The sequence below is a fragment of the Coturnix japonica genome, chromosome 8 (genome assembly GCF_001577835.2).
Source record: "Coturnix japonica isolate 7356 chromosome 8, Coturnix japonica 2.1, whole genome shotgun sequence".
NCBI lineage: Eukaryota > Metazoa > Chordata > Aves > Galliformes > Phasianidae > Coturnix > Coturnix japonica.
Genome location: NC_029523.1, coordinates 10283121 through 10303514, shown reverse-complemented (window position 1 = coordinate 10303514; position 20394 = coordinate 10283121). Strand labels below are relative to the sequence as shown.

Here is a 20394-nt window from a genome sequence, read left to right as displayed (position 1 = left end):
AAGCCACAGAATTGCTGAGTTGGAAGAGGCTAACAGATCATGGAGTCCAACTTTCCAATCAGCAGTGCCTTCCATAATCCTCATTCCTGTACTGCTCTTGAAAGAAGAAAAAAATCTTAATTGAGAGAATAAAAATGTTGCACTTTTTATTTTCTGTTCAGGGAGGGTCTTCTGTCAGTGATAATGGCAATGAATCCTATGGTCAGGTAAATCCTCTTTTTTTCTTTTTTTTTTTTTTTTTTTTTAAATCCTCTTTGTTCCTCCCTTGTCCTTAGGGCCAATGCTCTGGCTCCTTTATACAGCTATATTCTATATTTTGGCTCTCATATTTTAATGAAGTTTTATTTTTAAAGGAGTGAATTTGCATATACTGTTCATATCATGGAAGCTTACAGGGGAGTATGCAAAGAGTGAGGTGTCTCCAGTGTTTTGAGTTATCAGCCAGATGAAAGTCTCTTCCAAATTGGAAATACAGTTTGTTCTAAGAATTTGCTAAATTACTATCTTAAAATCAGTTTCTTACAGGGATATATAACTGAGTTGCTCAATATGCATTCTGAGAAATTTGTGTATTTGTATATTTGTATATTTTAAATCTCCCTAGAAAAAGATTCCTAAAGTATGTATGCATCTAAAATGAAATGTTTGCAATATGAAAATGATTTGTCTTATCTGAACAGGATGGATCTTCTGCATATGGTGGCACTGCCTCTTATGGTCAGGTAAATATAATTTATCTCATGCATCAAAAGCTGAAGGTTGGTGTGCTGGTTCTTACAGGCACTAGTTTATATATTTCAATTCTTTTTAAGTGATGAACATCTGATACTTTCTGTTTGTGTTTTACTTTGATTTACCTATCTATAACTCCTAATATTTTCAGTAACAGAGTAAAGGTAATGCACTATATGCACTTCCCTCCTTAATTTGTCACTGCACATGCTGCTTATAAGTTTGTATTATTGATGTGGACTTCTTTGTAAAACCATTTTGTAGGGACTACATTCTTTTTTGGTAAGCAAAGTATTTTAACCACCCAAGGGCATGTAAAATCATAGAATTATAGAAAATTAGCTTTTTGAATGTAAATAATAGTGGGTTTTTTTTTCCACAACATCTTCATCTAAAATGTTTCCTAAAACAGAACATATTTACCAGGAAGTTTTATTGTGTTCTTGTATGTTTATGTTATTATTGTTTCTTAACCTTCTCTGCTTAAACAGCAGGTAAAGTAGTATATAGTTTTATTTTCTTTTAATGTGTTTCTACTGTTTTGCAGGACTCACCATCCATGGGAGTTAGTGAATCTGATTACAGTGTAAGTATTCCTGCTCTCAAATATATCAATCTCAGAATTTACTGCCTTTTGAATTAACTAGGTGCCTATGTGGACCTTTACTTATCTCATAATCTTATCTTCAAGAGCTCTTTCATAGCAAATTCTAGTAATCTGTGCTGCTTACTAAGTTTCTGTAAGAACTTCTTTGAAATAATATTGTTTCTATAGATAAAAGAAAATGCAGTCTGTTTTCCAGTGCTCTAGTTGGTAGAAAATGGTTCTTCACACAAGCAAAGCAGTAGTTTTCATTGCCTTCTGCTTAGACAAAATTGAAATATTTACCATGAAATATCTGGATTCTAATATTTTACAGGATTCCGCCTCATCATCTTACAACCGTCAGAGTGAACGGGTAAGCGCTCCTTACATGTGTTACCATGTTCTCTGCCCCAGTGCTTTTTAGGACTGAAAAGTACTGGCCCCTTGAATTACTGCTTGTGTGGAAGCTGGTATAGCAGTCTTCAGACAGACAGTCCTCTAGCTAAGGCACAGAGGGAATGAGACTATGGCTGAAGTATTTAAGAACTACAAATAATCCCAGCTGATGGCTGAATTTCACTCTTGAATTTCAGACTCGCCACTACAAATGCTATGCCACAATTTACTTGTTCAGGTTCCTGCAGATTTTTTGCTCACGGTCTTACTGCAAAAGGCTTCCATACTGTAGCATATCCAGCATTTATTCTATGCAAAACCCTGTGCTTTATTGTGCTTTATGCTGTATTTATGAGGACTTCCATTTTCCTGTCATTTTTACTTGGCACTCATTTTATTAATTCATATGAGAACACAGTGATTGGGAAATTATTTTGATGGATATACAAGAACTTGTTAGTCTTTGTGTCCAAAATATCTTTTCACCAATAGACCATTTATCAACAGGGATAAAGAGGCATGTGCTGTTCAATGCAGAAAGAACCTTTTCTTTTTCTTGAACAGTCCATGAGAGAAAATTAAGGAATGTGGAGGCACAAGAAAGAACATTTAACTTCCATCCTGATCTTTCCATAATACAAAAGAAAGGAAGTCTTGGTTTTTTTTCATGTGCTTTCAATACATTTTTCCAGGATTTTTATTCCCCTGGAGGCAGCCAGTCAGGTGGACATGTAAGCATCTATTTTATTCATTATTTGCAGTTCCCTCCCCAAGTGGCTGTTCTGTTAAAAGTGATCCTGACGAGTAAATTATGCCTAACTATTTGTCTCCTTCTAGAATTTCTCATGACATCAGTAATCATGTCTTGTGAAAAGAAATGATAAATTTTATGAAAAACAAACTATTTTATAAAAATGCGTGTACAGCTATTAAGCAACACAGTCTTGTTTTCTAGAAGCCACTATAAACAGAAATAAATCGGTTCTGTTTTTGCAGGGATTATCTTCTCAAGGTGGTGGCTACTCCGGTGGACAGGTAAATACTAATATTCTCTATTTTTTGCTTGAAGTATTTGTTGAAAAACAAAACAAACATCTGTATTACAGAAAATTGTTTTATGAGGAATAATTTTTTGTGTCTTTAAATAATTCTTCCTTATTGCTTTGTATATATATGTTCAGTTGTATGGACATGTAATCTATGCTAACATGGATTAAATGATATTCTGATGTTAAGAAACAAATGAAAGTAATAAATACTATTTATAAAGTGTGCCTTTAACATAGAAAGTAAATGATTTTTAATGTTTTTCAGGGCTCATCCTCATTAGGAAGCAACCAGTATGGTGGGCAGGTGAGAAAATTTTCTTTTTTCAGACTTCCCCCATTATGTGTTTCAAGAAAATACTGTAAATTTGGTAATGCCCAAGTTTTTATTCTATTTTTCTTTCTGTAGACAAAATTAGATTCATAATCTTTTGTAGAGTAAAAGATGATACATTTTGGTCAAATAGACATGTCAAACTTAAAGATGATCATATAAATGAAAATATAACCATTTTACAGGGTATGCCTTCAAGAGGCAGCCAGTCTGGTGGACAGGTAAGTTTTTTGATCTCAACACCATTCAGCCCTGCTATGGCATTACAGACACTCTCAGTTTACCTTCTGTAGTTTTCCTTCACAAGAAGCATCTTTCATCACCACTGTCCTTCTTGCCCACCCCCTAAGTACTGTGCCATTCTTTTCTGACATGTCATTCGGAGATCCCATAGAGATCCATAATTGTAAAGAGAGTCCATTCTAGTACCGTTCTTGAGATATTAAATATTTTCTGTGTTATTCACAGGGTGGATGTGATTGCTCTGGTGCAAGCTCTGTAAGTGTTACTTGTTTATTGTATGGTTGTTTTTTTGTTTTTGTTTTTTTCATACACACATGTATACACATATGAGAATGTTTATATAATTTATATCATATAAATTATCCGTAGGCCTATTTATTTCTAAGTTATTTAATTATCTATTTGAATGTACTCTTCAAATTTATATTCATTATTCCTTTGGTAGCACTATGCTTTACTGACATAATAGAAGTTGTTTCTTATTATGCCAAGATTTCAGATCACATCTGGCAGCATGATGCATTCACTGAACAGTGGCTGTCCATTGCCATAAAATATTTATAGATGTGTATGTACCTTCTCCAAAATAAATAACTTAATATTTTAAAGGTAGTAATGATTTTCCTCGAGGGTATCTAACGTCTGCTAAATACAGCAACATATGCTTTTCAAGGCAAGTAGTATGTGGTCAATCAACCTGCTGTATACAAAGGCCATTTCCACACTTGGGTAGAATTCTTATTTTCTAGGTAATCAGTCATGAGTAGATACTGAGCAATTATTTCTGATTTACAGTCCTACAGGCAAAGAAAAACAAAAACTATTGGCTAACTTTTGCAAGTTACTAGAAGTGAAACTTAAGTGTAACTCGAGTTCAGATTTTGATATTCTTTCTTTAAAGGAAAACAGAAGAGGCATTCTAAGGTTTTGTTTCATTTTTAATTTGATCAATGACAAGGGCTAATTTACTTTTTTGTAGTTGTTGTTTTTGATTTTGTTGTTTTATTTTTCTTCTCCCCTACAGACTGGATCATATTCCTCACACAGAAGTAATTCCTCTTCAAATGTAAGCAGTATTCATCAGCTTTTTAAGGGTACCCTGTGTTTGTTCTGTCAGTATGACAGATAGAGAGATTAAAAAGATTTAGTACTGAATAGTCATACACTTCTAAAAAATAACCCACTGCAGTTAATATTAAAGTACATGTTACTGATGGGTGCTTAACATGATGTATTAGCCACAAAACAGTTTCTTTCTTAGTGAACTTAACAGATCTTGTGGGGAAAAAAAGCAGTACTCACAATACAACTCTGCAATAATGGCTATTAAAAGCTTTTTGAGAGTGTGTTGTTCTTTAGCATGCTCACTTCTTTTAAACTGAAATACGTAAGCTAACTATCCTCCAGTCAGATTCTTTGAAGTAATATAATTGATGTTTCCATTCTGAAAGGACTGTGGAGGCAGCCATTCTAGTGGATAGGGGCACATAAAATTCTAGATGTATTAGAAAGACAGGGAAGAATAGACTTTGCACGGCTTTTAAAAGCAAAAGAGTAAAATAGAATTGTATGTACTATCGTCCTTCAATAAGTCTGCCTTCAAAAAACTTCTGTTATAAGAAAAACAACTGATTGATTTTTTTTTCAGGACACATCTTATTCTGGAGGAAGCCATTACAGTAGCTATGTAAGTACTCATTTAGAAAGAAGAGCCAGCTTGCCATTTTGAATAATAGTGGCTGTTCTCAAACTCAGGTTCAGTTTTAATGTTGGGAATTTTGTTTGAAGAACAAAAACTCAGTTAATGAAATTTGTCATTGAGTTTGATATGTCAAAGAGTTGTCTTTATTTTTGTGGAACTTGCTTACTGTATCTCGTACAAAAAAGATGTGATAAACAATGAATGGAAATGCAGCATTTCTTATCTCAAGTCCACTTTCTTTCATTAGGAAAAAGAAAACATAAATCCATTCTTCCCTCTTCAAGGAGATTTCTTGCTGTCTGAGGTGTCAATAAGAAAGATTACTTGATATGGTTTTCAGAGATACCTCAATTAACCAGTCCTTTCTTGCTAGCTTTGGCCTTGACATTCAGGTTTCCAAATAAATAAATGCCACTCTCCCTGAAGTGAGCAGAGGCAGACCTTGAAAGAATGCTGCTTATCCTACAGCCTCCAAATTCAGCTGTCCCTACAAGTCACAGAACACATTAGTTTCCATTGCCTTCTGCTTAGACAAAATTGAAATACTTGCCATGAAATATCTGGATTCTAATATTTTACAGGATTCCTCTTCACCATCTTACAACCGTCAGAATGAACGGGTAAGCACTTCGTGTTACTGCGTTCTCTGCTCCAGTGCTTTTTAGGACTGGCAAGTAATGCCCCTTTGAATTACTGCTTGTGTGGGAGCTGGTATGGCAGTTTTCAGTGTAGGGTAGAAAGTCCTCAAGCTAAGGCACAGAGGGAATAAGACTATGGCTGAAGTGTTTAAGTACCATGAAGAATCCCAGCTGATTGCGAAAGTGTACTACTTGAATCTCTGACTCAAAATTACAAGCACAGTGACAAGGAAGAGGTGAGGATAATACTGAGCATGATAATTAACAGTGGCATATTGTGATTTACCAGAAATAAAGAATTTGATTCATGGGAAAAAAAGCCTAAAAATCAGAAAACAACCCATGTCAAGGCAAAAAGCCTTGTTTCTGGAGCGAAGTTCCAGGCTTGGTGACAAAGAAACTTGATTTAGAGTGAATAATATTTTGTTTTATTCTGTACTGTCTGCAGGTAGAATTTCATTTGCACGTGTGATTTTTCTCCAAAAGATTATCCTTCATCTTGTTAGCGCTTTTCTCAGAGGCATGTAGGGACATGTGCTACATTATGCACAAATAACTTTTTGTTGTTTCTCTTTGAGAGAAATGAGGAATCTGGAGCAGCAAGGTAGAAAATAACTTTCATCATGATATTTCCAAAGACAGTGAAGCCTCCTTATTATGGCTGCATAACAACAGAGAAAGTGCTTTCAGGATTGCAAGGACATTTACTGTACAATTATCAAGGAAAAAAGAAGCTCTTAAAATACAAGAGTAACAAACAGTATGAATTGGCACTTCAAGTATTTCCTGAAGTGACAGCATAAGCCTTGAAATCTAGTAATTAAAGTATATTGAAAGTCTTGCCAGTTGTCTTCACTCTTATCTTGCTATCTTGTTCCTGTTGAGAGTCATGTTTTAATTTAAAGAAATCCTACAACAGATAACTCATGTCTGGCATTTTTTACAGGAGTCATATTCTTCTGGAGCTAGTCAATATGGTGGACAAGTAAGCTCTTACTTTCGATATTTCTGTATGATATATATATTTTACCAGTGTCATACTTTTACCGAGTAAAGCTTTATCAAAATAAATACCTCAGTTTAATATTGGGAAAGCATTATAGTGATGTATTCTCTGTACTAACATTGTGAATTAAAGGAAGATAAAATGCAAAGTTTATTCCATGAAAATTACAAAAAAACCCACAGTGAAATAACAGAATACTGATATTTTTGCTTCTCATATCCATCACTCATCCATGTGAAGTAGAAAAAAATGATTTTTAATATTTTTCCAGGGATTTCCATCTCGTGGAAGCAGCCAGTATGGTGGACAAGTAAGCATTAATAGTCCTCACTTAGATATTTTTTTACCTATGCATACCTTTAGCGCCGTGATTGTCTACCCACCTGTCTACCTTAACTTAGTGTATGTCAGTCTTAAATAAATCTCTATTGTAGCATTGTAGTTGCTACTGTGATTAAACATAACAAGTTTAGATGAAGACCATATTTAAGATAAAGAAAAGAAATAGAGAGTAAAGTATGTGGTTGTCTCAGTTGGGTCCTGACATTTGCAGAACTTGGTCATAAAATTATGTGCAAATACAGTTCTTTGGGGTAACGTGTCACATCTTTCTGAAATAAATTAGTACTTCATGAGGCTGATGAAAAATGTTTAATGCCTCATGATATGGGTATAAAGAAGTTTCAGTTTCTTTTTTGTTGATGTTCAGGGTTCACCTTCTTCGGGAGACAGCCAGTATGGAGGACAGGGAGAAAACATAGAAAAATTATGATGGGCCTGTACTTCCACTGTATCGCATTAAATACATTTTTAGCCTTGTTCTACTTACTGACTTACCTAATTCTAGACCCTACTTGTCTTCTGCTACTGATGTGGTTTCTTAGCTCTCTAGTAGTAAGGAGTGGCTGGAAGTGGGTTGCATTTCTCCCCTACCTCAGCTAATGAAATACCTCACTTCTCTCAGAACTGGCATCAGAGAAGTGATGTGCCTCAGGAAGGGAACAGAGGGGAAGGCTAAGTGTTGTTAAGGGAAGATGTTCCATGCTCTTATGAGGTGAAAGAGGATTGAGAGGGATCCCCGTGTTCTCTTGTGGTAGCCTTTCATATACAGTGAAGTCCCCCATCAAACTGGCCCTTGGATTGGCTTCTGCAGATATTTCTTGTCAGACTTACTGGAAAGGGAATTAGGAGATAAAAATTTTCAGACACAATATATAGAATACACTATGTATGTATATGCTATTCTATGTATAGAATAATAGTAGATTGTGATCACTGTGCTATTGGTCTTATAGAAGATTCATACATTACAGACAGTCCCTAATTCACACGGAACACACAAAAAAAGAATAGGATGATTGCTTTTCTGTACTCTTTCATCTACAACAGAGAAAGAAAGTAGACTTTCTTTCAAAAGCTCTCAAAGAACCCTTTTGATAGAAATGATTGGTTTCTTTGTGTCAGGGTCCATCTTCCTCAGGTGGCAGCCATTATGGAGGACAGGTGAGAACTGCTTTTCCTACATATGGTTTGTTGTTCAGTTGTTCACCTTTCTCTCTTCTTCTATTCTGTGAAAAACAATGTCCTTTGTAAAGGGCTGGCTTACGGCAAAGCACTGTTCAAGCAGAACAGGTGAATGTGAGGCCTTCTGTGTCAGCCCGTGCAGGAAAGTGAAACACAAAGTCTGCCCTGAGCAGTGAAGCACTTGCAGCTGGGCTGCACATAGTTACAGTCTAAAACAATAAATTGATGTTTTAAAATAGCTTTAAAGAAAGAGTTCATATTCCTGTGGTGTTTAAATCCACAGAGAACAAATAAAACTGTTTTTTCCAATAACAGGTCATACATTTAAGAAAGTGCAATAAATTCAAATGCTTTCCTGTTTCTTTGTGGTAAGGCTTCTACAGAAAGTTGCCAGAGTAGCTGACAAGTAAAACTTATACTTTCCATTAAAATTTGCAGTTTTGGTAAACAGTTCATTAAGAAAACTGACTGTTCTGTGCTATTTTTGAAAGGAAAAGAAGTCAGCAACATTTTTGAGCAAAATTAAGCAAGGATGGTGAAGAATAGATCTGTGTGATGTCATGATATGAGAGAATGCTAGAGTGGTCTGCTTTGCTGTATTGGAAATGCATCCTTAAGATAATCTTTCTTCAAATTACATTTTTTAAATTACGTTTTTAAACAGAAGCGATTTAAAAATGTAAGGACCAGAGTTACTATAAGTGAGAATGTTATTCAGTAACAGAAATAATTCATTTCTTTATTATTGTTATTATTCCAGGGCTTTTCTTCAGGAGGTGGACAGGGTATGCCTTCAAGAGGCAGCCAGTCTGGTGGACAGGTATGTTTTTTGTTCTCAACACCATTCAGCCCTGCTATGGCATTACAGACACTCTCAGTTTACCTTCTGTAGTTTTCCTTCACAAGAAGCATATTTCGTCACCACTGTCCTTCTTGCCTGTTTTATTTTCTTGCAATAGCAAAATAAGTCTTTGGCTTAATTTGGAATCTTCTTATGCCCATGTAATTTCTCGACAATAAGTTTGTTTGTTTTGTGTGTAATACAGGGTGGATGTCATTGTCCTGGTGGGAGCCCGGTAAGTCTTCTTTGTCTTTCTATGCCTTTCATAGTAGTGTGTAGGTAGGAAGTTCACAAAGTACTACCTTTATTGAATTAACTTTTTCCCTGAATTTATGCAAGTGATAAAAGTTGTCTTGCACTGTACTTAAGTGAGATATTTTGGACCTGATAAAGTTTTTAAAAAACAATATATATATATATATACACTAAGTGACTTGCAACTGCAGTATTCTATTCAAAACTCGCTATCCAGATGCATTTTTATTTTCAGAAAAAGACTTTTTAGGAAAATAAATCGTCCTTTACCCACCTTGGATTAAACAAATAGTGATGTTCTCCTGACATATCAAAGGCAGTCCGGTGCCAGTTCCGTAAAGCACTCAGACATTATAAACTGCTTCAAAGCATTTAATTTCGTTTGGCTTGTAAGAGAGGCACAGTTGTTTCCACAGAATCTCTGTTTCCCAGATATCTCATAGTTTATGGTCTGTTTTTTTTAATTTTTTTTCTTTTTTTTTTTTTTTTGGACTGTATAATACCACTGTTCTTATGATTTTATTAACAGTATAATTATATATATCAAAAGTATGACTGAACTAATGAAACTTAAATCTAAAAACCTTGGCTCACAGTGCTTCTAACTGGAAGCAGAGCAACACATTTTAAAAATTAGAGCTATTGTCATGTTTCTGTTCACTTAGTACATGGGAGCTGGACTAGATGGCCCTCAAAGATCTCTTCCAACTGTACAAATGCTATGATTCTGTGTTTGCTTTGCATTTGTAAATATTAAAAAATAAAGCAACACACCTGCTTTGAAATATGATCTAATTTTCTTTTGAAGATTATTCAGTTATTTTCTGTCAAAATTTCTTCTCTTACTCACATTATGAAATCAAGCAAGCACATGCTATGATTATACCACTGAGTATTAGAAAACAATGTATAAACTGTCAGCTTATTTCTCTTTGCAAGTAAGCAATATGAAAGAATAAGGACTAACTGAAATGAAATACTTGTTTGATCAGCAAAGTAGAAAAGTATGCTAGTTACCAGTGCAAATAACTTCTTCAGTGCGCTAGGTCAAGATGTTCTCCTATGGTTTTACTTCACCTGAAACTGAATTTTATATAAAGTAACTTGCTATTTTTTTTAAATACAGGGCTCTTTTGGAGGAAGCAACTACCATGGTGGACAGGTAAGCATTTTTTTGTTGCACACTGATACAGATTAGATGAGTAAGCATGGCTCACTTTTGCAACATTTGCCCAGAAGCAATTAAATACTGAGTTTAGTCACAGAAATAGGAGCAGTGCTTTCCATAAGGCGTATCTGGCTTATATGGAATCAGTCTCTTTACATTTCTGTTATTACTTTTCATAAATATCTGTTGACTTTATTGGAAATAAAATTTTAATAGTAGCAAAAACTGTAATTTTAGAAGCAAGCTTACTTTGAAAAAATAATTGAAATAATATTTCACAGGGTTCATCCCTTTGCATTAACCATCAATATGGTGTGCTGATTAAAATGCTATTTGCCCCTCTACTAATGACTGTGTAATGTTCTTCTGGTTAATTGGTGTCATAAATATTTCTCAGATTAGATCTAGCTTTTTGGTGCCAGGTAGTATTAAAAAGGAAAAAACTAACAAAAGGTGTGAGTTTCACATTTCTTTTACAGGGTTCATCTTATTCTGGAAGTAGTCAATATGGAGGACAGGCAAGCAACTCCTCTTTCAAGATATTGTTCCTACCTGTTATTTATGTAACATATGATGCTGTGCATTTACTGCCAGAAAGTTTTTCAGTCAGTCATTTTATGCTCACTAGATGTTTGAAAGCAGGGACAGACATGAAACAACACTGATAAACTTTAATGTAAAGTAACTGTATAGCTTGATTAGTTTAAGCAAGTTGAATAACATAATTGGTTAGAATCAACTGATTACTGCTCCATGTAAAGCATTTCTTTCAAGCAGTTTTTCATAACATTCAGAATTATATATTGCTGTGCAGTGGATAGCTGAAGCTTTAAGTATCTCAGTCACTGGGATATAATAACAGCCGAATTATTTTGTGCTAAGTATAGTGCGTGTCTGAATGGCCTGAAGATGGCCATGAAATGTTTTGTATTCTAATAAAAGATGTTTCATTTCCTTCTTACAGGGCTCATCTTATTCTGGAGGCCGACAGCATGGTAAACCAGTAAGTAAAAACTTATCAAGTTTTCCTTATATTTTTCTCATTACTCTGTTATATACAAAAAGAGTTTTTTTAGTCAGTATTATACTCTGCCAGTGGACTTCTCTTGTCATTCTCTAAATTTCTTTCTTAGCAATGACAGAATGAGATTATAGGATCTTTAGTTTTAAGACACTTTTTCAGAACAGTTATTTCTGTTTAAATTCATACACTTGAAATAGGGGAAAAAAAGCTGCAAGGAAAAAATGTAAAATGAGAATCAGAAACAAAATTAGGGCACTTTCAAGACTTAGCGTGTTCTTCAAACACAGTTCTTGAGGAGTCGATTACAACAGAAGTAAATGGCTTATTATTTTACAGGGATACTCGGGAAGCACTTATTCTGGGAAGCAGGTAAGAAAGCTTTCATCACAGCATTTTCTTCTTCTTTTCTTGGTAAGCAAAGAACCTGGATAGTTTATAAAGTAACTTATGAATGCTTTGGTCTGCAGATAGCATTGTGTATTAGCTCCCTTTGTATTAAACAATATTGTAAAAAGTTGCTGTGAAAAACATGGCCTTAACTTGGGAAAGCTGTTCAAGTATCAGTTATATTTTAAGTCTCAATCCGTCTTGCTTTACATTCTGGTTTGTGGCCCCATTACATTTTGCTGTCCTCCAATTCTAAATTCCTGTTCTCTCGGTAGATTTTTGCGGGCCCTGCTCAGTAAATCCTTTACTATTGGTTAATTTTATTTCTTTAATAAACCAGACTCTTGAGCCTTGCAATGACATTTCAGTTATTCCTCCGGCACACTTTCTGTTTTCAAGTATAAGGCAGGATGAAGAGAATGTGTAACTAAAGTGTGTACTTCATCTGTCTAAACCTACTGCCTTCTTAAACAGCTTACAGCTATGCTCTGGGTTAAGTTGTTAAAATTCTATTGAGCAAGGACAAAACTGTGTCTTCAGAAACACTGAGTGGTAGCATTTCTAGATTTCCTTACTTGTTATTTGTTTGTTTGCAGCAACCGCCTTCCTCAGGGGGTAGTCAAGTGGTAAGCTTTTTCCATTGGTTTCTTCATGCTTATATTGTAGAAAAATGAAAGTACTGTTTATATTTGTGAAGTATCTGTCAAATGTATGTGAATATGTATTTTCGAATACATGAGTGTGTAGGAAGGCTGCTCCAAAAGTAGTGCCTTCTACTTAATTATGTTGGCCCTTGATGTCAGAGGCAGTGTTGGTGGTATGGCAGTAAAGGTTAAACCATCCCAACCATATTCTGTCATGTTTTATTGCCATGTGACAGATGGCAGCAGAGGGACAGTATGATGGAATGGTATGTGACATGGAAGTGCATAGGAAGCAAAAGTGAATTCCTCCATGAGGAAAAAATGGCACACATTGCCATTTGTTGACATTTGCTGAACATTTTTGGAGGCTTTTATTGTTGACTTTTATTGTCAGAAGTATCTACATAATAGAAGGGCCTAATAGGTAAAAGGTTTTTTTTAAAACTGGCCTGTTTTTAATAATAGTGATGAGTAGAACTGTTTTGAATTTGGTTCACCGTGCTTGTTCTCTGTTTTTATAGAGCTCTGCTGGGAAACACTCCAGTCCCCAACTCCTGCTGTTGTTCAGCATTTTGAGTGCCTTCGTGCTCTCTGCTCTTACATCAAAATGGTCTGTGTGAACATCAGAAGATGTACTCGGCATCCTAGACATGGATAATACGCAGTAATATTAGATTAATTAATATCAGGGGAAAAAAAACAACACCATGAAGTCAAATTGTCAGATGTTACTTGGGCTATTGTGTTCCATGTCTGGTTACTATGTCATGTCTTTCGTTAGTTTCTTTGGGTTTAGTCATTGGTAGATATCATTAGTTTTGCCAGTGTTCCAGGCAGCATTTTGAGAGAACGTATTGTATCATTTTTTTAAAGGAAATTATTTTTATGTCCAGTGGAAAATGTGATGAAACACACCTGAAAACTGATTGATGTGAGAAACAATCGCTTAGATAATACTGGGTTAGTAACCAACACTGAATGTCAGACAAATGGTTTTATTTGTAAGCTGAGCGCTGTCACTGCCCCTCACTGCAATACAATACAATACACATACAATAAAGATGAGCTCTAACTTCTCGTGAGCAGTCCTCCATGGGATGGTGAGAAGGATGTTAAAATCATGTCATACTATCAGCTTTAGTTGAATGTAAACAAACTCACACTCAACATGGTGGTTGCAAAGCAAAAAGAAAATATATATATATATAGACTAAATACGATCCTTCACCGTTCGGTTGACAGTTTCTTTGGACTACGCAATAACGTTCTTTTAATTTAAGCATCCGATGTGAGCTGGCATTGCCCTTCTTTAATAAACTGATGGTGGATTACACGCGTTGCTAGGCGGGCCAAGGGGGGCGGCTACGGCGCCGCTCCTGCCCTGCGCTCGGGCTGTGCCCGCCGGCGCGGCTCGGGGCCGGGCGGGAGGTACGGAGCGGCCCTGGGAACGGAGCGGGCGGGGCCACGGCTGCAGCCGGAGCCTTTGCGGGACGGCACCCGGAAACACCGGGTGGCTGCGGAGAGCCGGGCCGGCGGTGAGGGGTGAGCAGTGAACCGGCAGGGTTGCAGGTGGGAGGCTTGGTCCGGGAGCCCGGCCGGGCCGCCTTGCGCGGATCTGGGGGCAGAGGCCTGAGGGGGGAAGGCCTGGTGTGCTTGGAAGTTGGGAGGCGTCCGGGCCGGGGGGTGAATGGGAAGCGGGATGTTAGAAAGGATGGGGCCGGATGGGGTGGGAGAGGGGAATAGCGGGACGGCGGGGGGGCACTCAGAGGTGTCAGGGAGCGGCGTGGCCTGGGAGGGAGCGGGAAGGTGGGGCTGTGGGGCAACGGGGCGGGGCGGGGCGGCTCACCTGTATGGCTCAACATCACATCACGGCTCACCTGAACGGCTCAACATCACATCACGGCTCACCTACACGGCTCCTTGGGGTGGGAGAGCTGTGTGCTCAGCTGTGTGCGTGGCATCGCATCACCCTCCGAGTTTGACTTGAGAAGGGCTCCAGCGTTACAAAGAATCACAGAATGACCCGGGTTGGAAGGGACCTCAAGGATCATGTAGTTCCAACCCCCCTAATGCTAAGGTTTTGGGTGAGGTGAGGTGTATGTTATGAAACGCGTTGGAAGGTGGAAGATAAACACCAAAAGGTACTGACTGCGATTTGCGTTGTATTATAGTGAATCCTGTAAGGTGTGTTGTAAGAGTGACAAAGAGTTGGAAGCCAGGGCAGAGTTTTACAAACTGATTTGGTAGAAGAGATTGAGGCTGCTTTCTGCAGCGGAGGGCTGTTATCTGAGATATAAGCAGTGTATGCAACAAACTTCTACAAGGGAGAACCAGAGCGGAAAGCTGGGCTGGTATGGTGCTTCTGCATAGAAGGATTGGGATCAAAGGTAACCCTGACTTCTCAGAGAACTGCTGTGCAAGCTGATAGAGTGGGTTTGGGAACAGTCAGTTGACAGACTGCTTCATCTGAAATCAATGGGGCTGTCTTTCTTCACAGGCACTGTACATTACCCATTGGCATGTGCTGCAGAGCCTGTGGGCCTCACCCATTCAGTTGTTCCCAGCAGAGTACATCATAAAAACTGTAGCAGTGTAGACATCTGCTGGAGTAGCCTGGCCTGGCTTGGTTGTAGCTCAGTAATTATTGATTTTCTTCTACATAGGAATAAACAGTACCAAATAATTTTTACAGGCTGTAGAGTGAGTATTAAGCAGAGGCTAGCTGTTGATAAACTGATTTACTATAATCTATTCGTTTGGAAAACTGTAAGCTTTGATTCCATTACCCATTCTTAGGCATTGTATGAACTTGTGGTATTACAGTTCTGAGATAAGGATCTGCTGGTTTTGGGTGCATGGAGTTCAGATGTATGTGCAGCAAAAGTACAGGTTTGAGAATAGACAGTAGTAGTAGCAAGTATAAATCTGATTTATTTAGAGCAATGTATTGTTTGAAGCTACTGGAGGTCTCTTACAATCCTATGGGCTGCCTGTATGGCCTAATTCCTTTTATAGGTTATGACACAATCGTAGGGATTGGAGGTGTGGGAGGGTACCTCTGGAGTCATTGAGTCCAGCCCTCTACTGAAGCAGGTTCTTGCACAGGAAGGTGTCTGGGTGGGTTTTGAATATCTCCAGAGAAGACAACTCCCCAACCTCTCTAGGCAGTCTGTGCCAGTGCTCTGCCACTCAAACTAAAGCTTTCCCTCGGGTTTCTATGGAACTTCCTGTGATCCAGTTTGTGCTCGTTGCCCCTAGTTCTATTGCTTCATGCCACTGAAAAGAGCCTGGCCCCATCCACCTGGAAACCCACCCTGTAGGTATTTATAAGCATTGGTAAGATCCCCCTCAATCTTCTTCCTTCCAGGCTGAACAGCCCCAGGTTTCTCAGCCTTTTCTCGTGCTTGAGATGCTCCATGTTCCTAATCAGCTGCCTAGAAGAATGAAATCACTTGTCTGCTTAAAATAGTTGAGGATTTGGCTCTGTTAAATAGGGTAACACGCTCTTGATCTTTGGGACAGGTTTGCTTGATGTAGCTTCTCTTCTGTTGTTCTATTGCTTGCCACCTGGGCTTATTCTTCATCAGTTACCTCATTTTGTGCCTGTATGTGTTTTGCTTCCACAGACTCATGCCCTAACTGGAGTTCAGTCTTCAGGGGAGGGGGGTTCTTAAGATTTGTGCCTCTTAGGAACCAGCTTAAGGATGTAAGATGGACGGGAGATTTGAATTTTCCCATTTGAATATTTCTACTTTCTTGTCTTATGTTCAGACCCTTTCTCTTCACTGTTTAGCTGTATAAACTTATTTGTAATTACTGGCTTTCTGCAATAACTCTACAGATCTGTTTTCACTCTGTACTCAAGCTATGTGATCATGTCTGGGGGTGGCTGCATTGCTTGTAGCACACAAATCATAGAATCACAGAATGGCCTGGGTCGAAAAGGACCACAATGAGAATCTGGTTTCACCCCCCCCCCGCTATGTGCAGGGTTGCCACCCACCAGACCAGGCTGCCCACAGCCATATCCAGCCTGGCCTTGAATGCCTCCAGGGATGGAGCATTCACAACCTCCTTGGGCAACCTGTTCCAGTTTGTGACCACCCTCTGTGTAAAAAAACTTCCTGCTAGTATCTAACCTAAATCTCCCCTGTCTCAGTTTAGAACCATTCCCCATTGTCCTATCACTGTCCACCCTCATAAACAGCCATTCCTCTCTCCAGTTCAGATGCTCCTCTCAAATATCGGAAGGCCGCAATGAGGTCTCCCTGGAGCCTTCTCTAAGCTAAACAAGCCCAGTTCCCTCAACCTTTCCTCATAGGAGAGGTGCTCCAGCTCTCTGATCATCTTAGTGGCCCTCCTCTGGACCCACTCTAAGAGCTCCACATCCTTCCTGTACTGGGGGCCCCAGGCCTGGATGCAGTACTCCAGATGAGACTCATTTCCATCTTCTTATCCACCAGGACCCCCAAGTCCTTCTCTGCAGGCTGCTCTCAAGGGGTTCTTATTGTATTGTATAAATACCTGGGAGCAAGCTGCAGTTGAACCCCAGCAGTACTGGGCATTCACTGTTAGCACCTCGCATTGAGCCATGCCACTGCCTTGATGCATCTGCAGGAGCTGCTGAAGGGCAGCACCTGGCTCACTCATCCCAGCCTGGTGCAGTACTCCTTTGCTTGCAGAAGAATCAGGATTTGAGCTAAAACCAAGAACAGAATGGCTTCTTGCTCACTGCCTGAGTGTGACAGCCTGGATCTTTCCATACCGTGATCTGTACAATGAATGCAGTGTGTACTGTTTGAAAAAGAGAGGCAGGTTGTATCAAATTTCTGTGCTGGCAGGCAGGCGTTGACGTAACAGCCTAAGTCAATATAAAACTATTGCTCTACTGTGCACATATAAGAACTCGTTTATCTTATAGGCAGTGCCGATGTTAAGTTTAGGTCAGTGAGGGCCTGCCTTTCTGGAGCACTGAATATTTATGCTCAGTATGTGATTTATTTAACACTCATCAAATTAAATTATTGTCAGCCCAAGAAAATCTTATCTCTGGGTTCTTAGCTTTGCTGTAAAAAATGAATTTTGTGTTGGTCAGAGTTTGTGTTGGTTTTGTTTTGTGTTTTTTTTTAGCAGATACAGAGGGGATTGAAGAGTATTTAGCCATAGCATAGATTTTTATTACATTTGAGATTCACCTTCCTCAACTCTGCTCTTTTATACATAGATCAGAATTGTAACTTTTTTTTTTCCATAAAAAAGAAAATAAAAAATTCTTCTTGAGGGCATCCAAAAAACATCAGTGTTTCTGTAAAAATGGAAGAAAACTTTACCTGAGTCCCAAACAAGTTAAAGTGCTATCTGAAAACACATGTTAGTTAATATGTAATTGTGTCTTCCTTGTTGGACTTGGCAATGTCAGTTTTCTGTCAGTGAATCACTGGTACAGCTTTCCAGGGTCCTTGGCCCCTGACCTTAACCAAAGTTGAAAAGAAATGATTGGTTGGTCTTCAGCAGTTAGGTTTTAATGTGTAAGCCATCTGGGAATAACTGCTCTTGCTAAAGGGTGCTAAAAGTGTGGCTGTTGAAGGCCAGGGTTCAGAGTTCTGTCAGTGTTCTGCCGTGTTGTACATGATATATCCTTCTCATCAAATACTATTTTAATACAGGAATGCTTTTTATTTTCTTTTCACAAGTTAAGATTTCTTTAAATGTCAGTTGAGAAATTGAAAATGTTACTGTAATGAAACCTTTCTACCTTCAGCTAGAAAAGGTAGGAGAAAACTGCTGGTGCATTTAGTTTATGTGAGGCCTAAGAAGAATACAGTCTCAAACAAAAATAATATACATTGTAAACTATCAAGCAAGAAGGATGAGTAACAAACTAAAACGCAAGAGAAAGAGCAAGGTAAGTATTAAAATAAGGTGTTTTGCAGTGTTTAGTTGAAAAGCAGTACGTATGTGGGGAGGAAGCTGACAATTACAGGTTGCTTATGGGGAGAATAGTGGAGAAGCCCATAGCTGGTACGAGGAAGGTAGAAAACAGTGACATTATGAAGCGAGAGGGTGTGGGGTTAATACAAATGTTTACAACATTATTAATTGTAACGGAATGTTGACTGATACATGAAAGATTTATGTATTTGGAGCAAAAAGGAAAAGAGAAATGCATTGTTGAATGATAGAGGTTAAATATTTGTGCGTGTGAAATCCTGTTCAGAAACCAGTTGAGCAGCACTCGGTAGATTCTGAATGGTCTTTGCACTCTCAGCTCCATCTAGGATATTTGTTTCCATACATAATGTATTTGTTGCAGAAGTTATTACTGTTAGGGGTAAAGAAGATCGCGTTGGGTCCAATCGCTTCTGAAATGTATGGAGTAGAATCTCCCTCTGAGAAATGCAGTTGTGTTATAGAAAGTAGCATGTTATGTGCATGTTGTCCTGCACTGGGAAGAAGGCACTGCACTGCTGAAGCATAAAAAGAGGAGTTTTATGGGGGGAAAAAAAAAAAACAAAAGAAAAAAAAAAAGCCCATATTTTCTTCAGGTTTTGTGAGCCAGCTCTTAGCCACCTTCCTCTCGTGCTTTTCCTCATGTTGACTTTATATCTGTGCAGGAATAGCACTGGTGCTGGGTTCAAATTTCTTCTGAGAATGCAGTCTGGTTTCTTTAATCTGCTATCCTGATTTCACAGAGTGTGCCTAGAATTGTGAGTCCATGCCTGTTTCACCAGGGTGAGCTGGTGGGCTCTGTGCTGAGTCTGCCTTACAGAAGGAAGGGCCGGCCTTCACTAGGCAGGTCCTAGGCGTGGAACTTGTGTACTGGCACACACAACTTCATGAACAGCTGCATTTGTTTTAAGAGTCTGGTTGTGTCATTCTGCTCAGCTTTGTATTGTAAATAAGGTGCGAGTTCCATTTGTTTGGTTAAGCAACCTTAAACTCATTCATGGTAATGTGGAATAAGAGCAAACCATTGCAGTAACTTCTGTGCTGAGGGAACCTCAGCAGTGAAAGTGCTTTGCAAGTGGGCTGGGAGGAATGCAGTCCATGTCGTGCTGTCACTGTGAACATGGGAAGCGTAAGAACCCATAAGATTTGTTGTGTGTGTTCTTGTTCTTGTTTGCTTGTTTTTAGATTTAACTTGTCAGGTGAGAGGGTAGGGAGGAGTCAAGAACTAGTTGTCAGTAGAAGCTATGATGCATATTAATGTATATATTGTAGATGTGAATATATATTTTTGAAGTTTCAGAAATGCAATGAAAATTAAGTTTAATACAGTTAATTAAAAGTAAGCTGTGGGGTCTGCAGGAAGAGCTTTCTACTATTTCAGGTAATTCAAGGAATATAATGTGGAACGTTAGATAACTTGGGACAGTAAGAGAACTCTGATGATAGAAAATTAGAACCTGAAATGTGAGCTTGTCGTGGAGAAGTTACAAAGGAAATAGAAACCTGCAAATCAGAAATTCATGTTTGTTCTGAATTAACGCCATGAGGTGGAAGCTAATGATTTGTCACTTCAAAAGCTCTGCTCCCTTTTGAGCAGACATTTTTCCAACTTCATGCAGTGTGATCTTTCTGAACCGAATAGTTACCGTACTGATGTTTGTTAAATCATTTCCTCGTGCTGTAAATCCTTTCCCCAGTCTTTTCCCCTTACATTTTAGAGGAGAACAGCTCTTTGTGCAGCATCCTTCTGCACTCACCCTCCGCACACTGGTGTGCACACAGGCTGTACGCAGTGCCCACAGTGACTTGCCACGCAGGCTGCCCTCGGCCTCTTCCCCTGTGTCCCACATTGCCGTAGGGTGCGTCTCAAGGCAAACCAAGTAAATTACATAGAAGCAGCTCCTTTTTTTTTTTTTTTT

At 38.5% G+C, this 20394-nt stretch overlaps 2 protein-coding genes across 5 annotated transcripts in view; both read left to right on the top strand.

Moving 5' to 3' along the window:
- Positions 1–157: 157 nt before the first annotated feature.
- Positions 158–14096, top strand: LOC107317358 (keratin, type I cytoskeletal 9-like). Its single transcript, XM_032446307.1, has 23 exons — positions 158–206; positions 681–722; positions 1280–1318; positions 1653–1691; positions 2407–2445; positions 2711–2749; positions 3029–3067; positions 3280–3315; positions 3563–3592; positions 4362–4403; positions 4986–5024; positions 5621–5659; positions 6624–6662; positions 6955–6993; positions 8148–8186; positions 8968–9027; positions 9254–9283; positions 10430–10465; positions 10951–10989; positions 11436–11474; positions 11832–11864; positions 12479–12508; positions 13048–14096. The coding sequence occupies exons 3-23, from the start codon at positions 1292–1294 to the stop codon at positions 13144–13146; spliced, it is 852 nt and encodes a 283-aa protein (XP_032302198.1). The 5' UTR covers positions 158–206; positions 681–722; positions 1280–1291; the 3' UTR covers positions 13147–14096.
- Positions 13958–20394, top strand: part of SLC35A3 (solute carrier family 35 member A3) — an 18786-nt gene continuing 12349 nt past the window's right edge. The window contains exon 1 of one of the 4 annotated variants that reach the window (XM_015870168.1): positions 13958–14068. Coding sequence is in view for 1 of the 4 variants with exons in the window: in XM_015870166.2 (XP_015725652.1) it covers positions 18396–18431 (36 nt within the window). In the remaining 3 variants the exon portion in view is untranslated. Of the gene's footprint in view, positions 14096–14480; positions 14668–18017; positions 18432–20394 lie in introns of those variants that run through there. The other 3 variants (XM_015870167.2, XM_015870169.2, XM_015870166.2) reach the window with 3 other exon arrangements.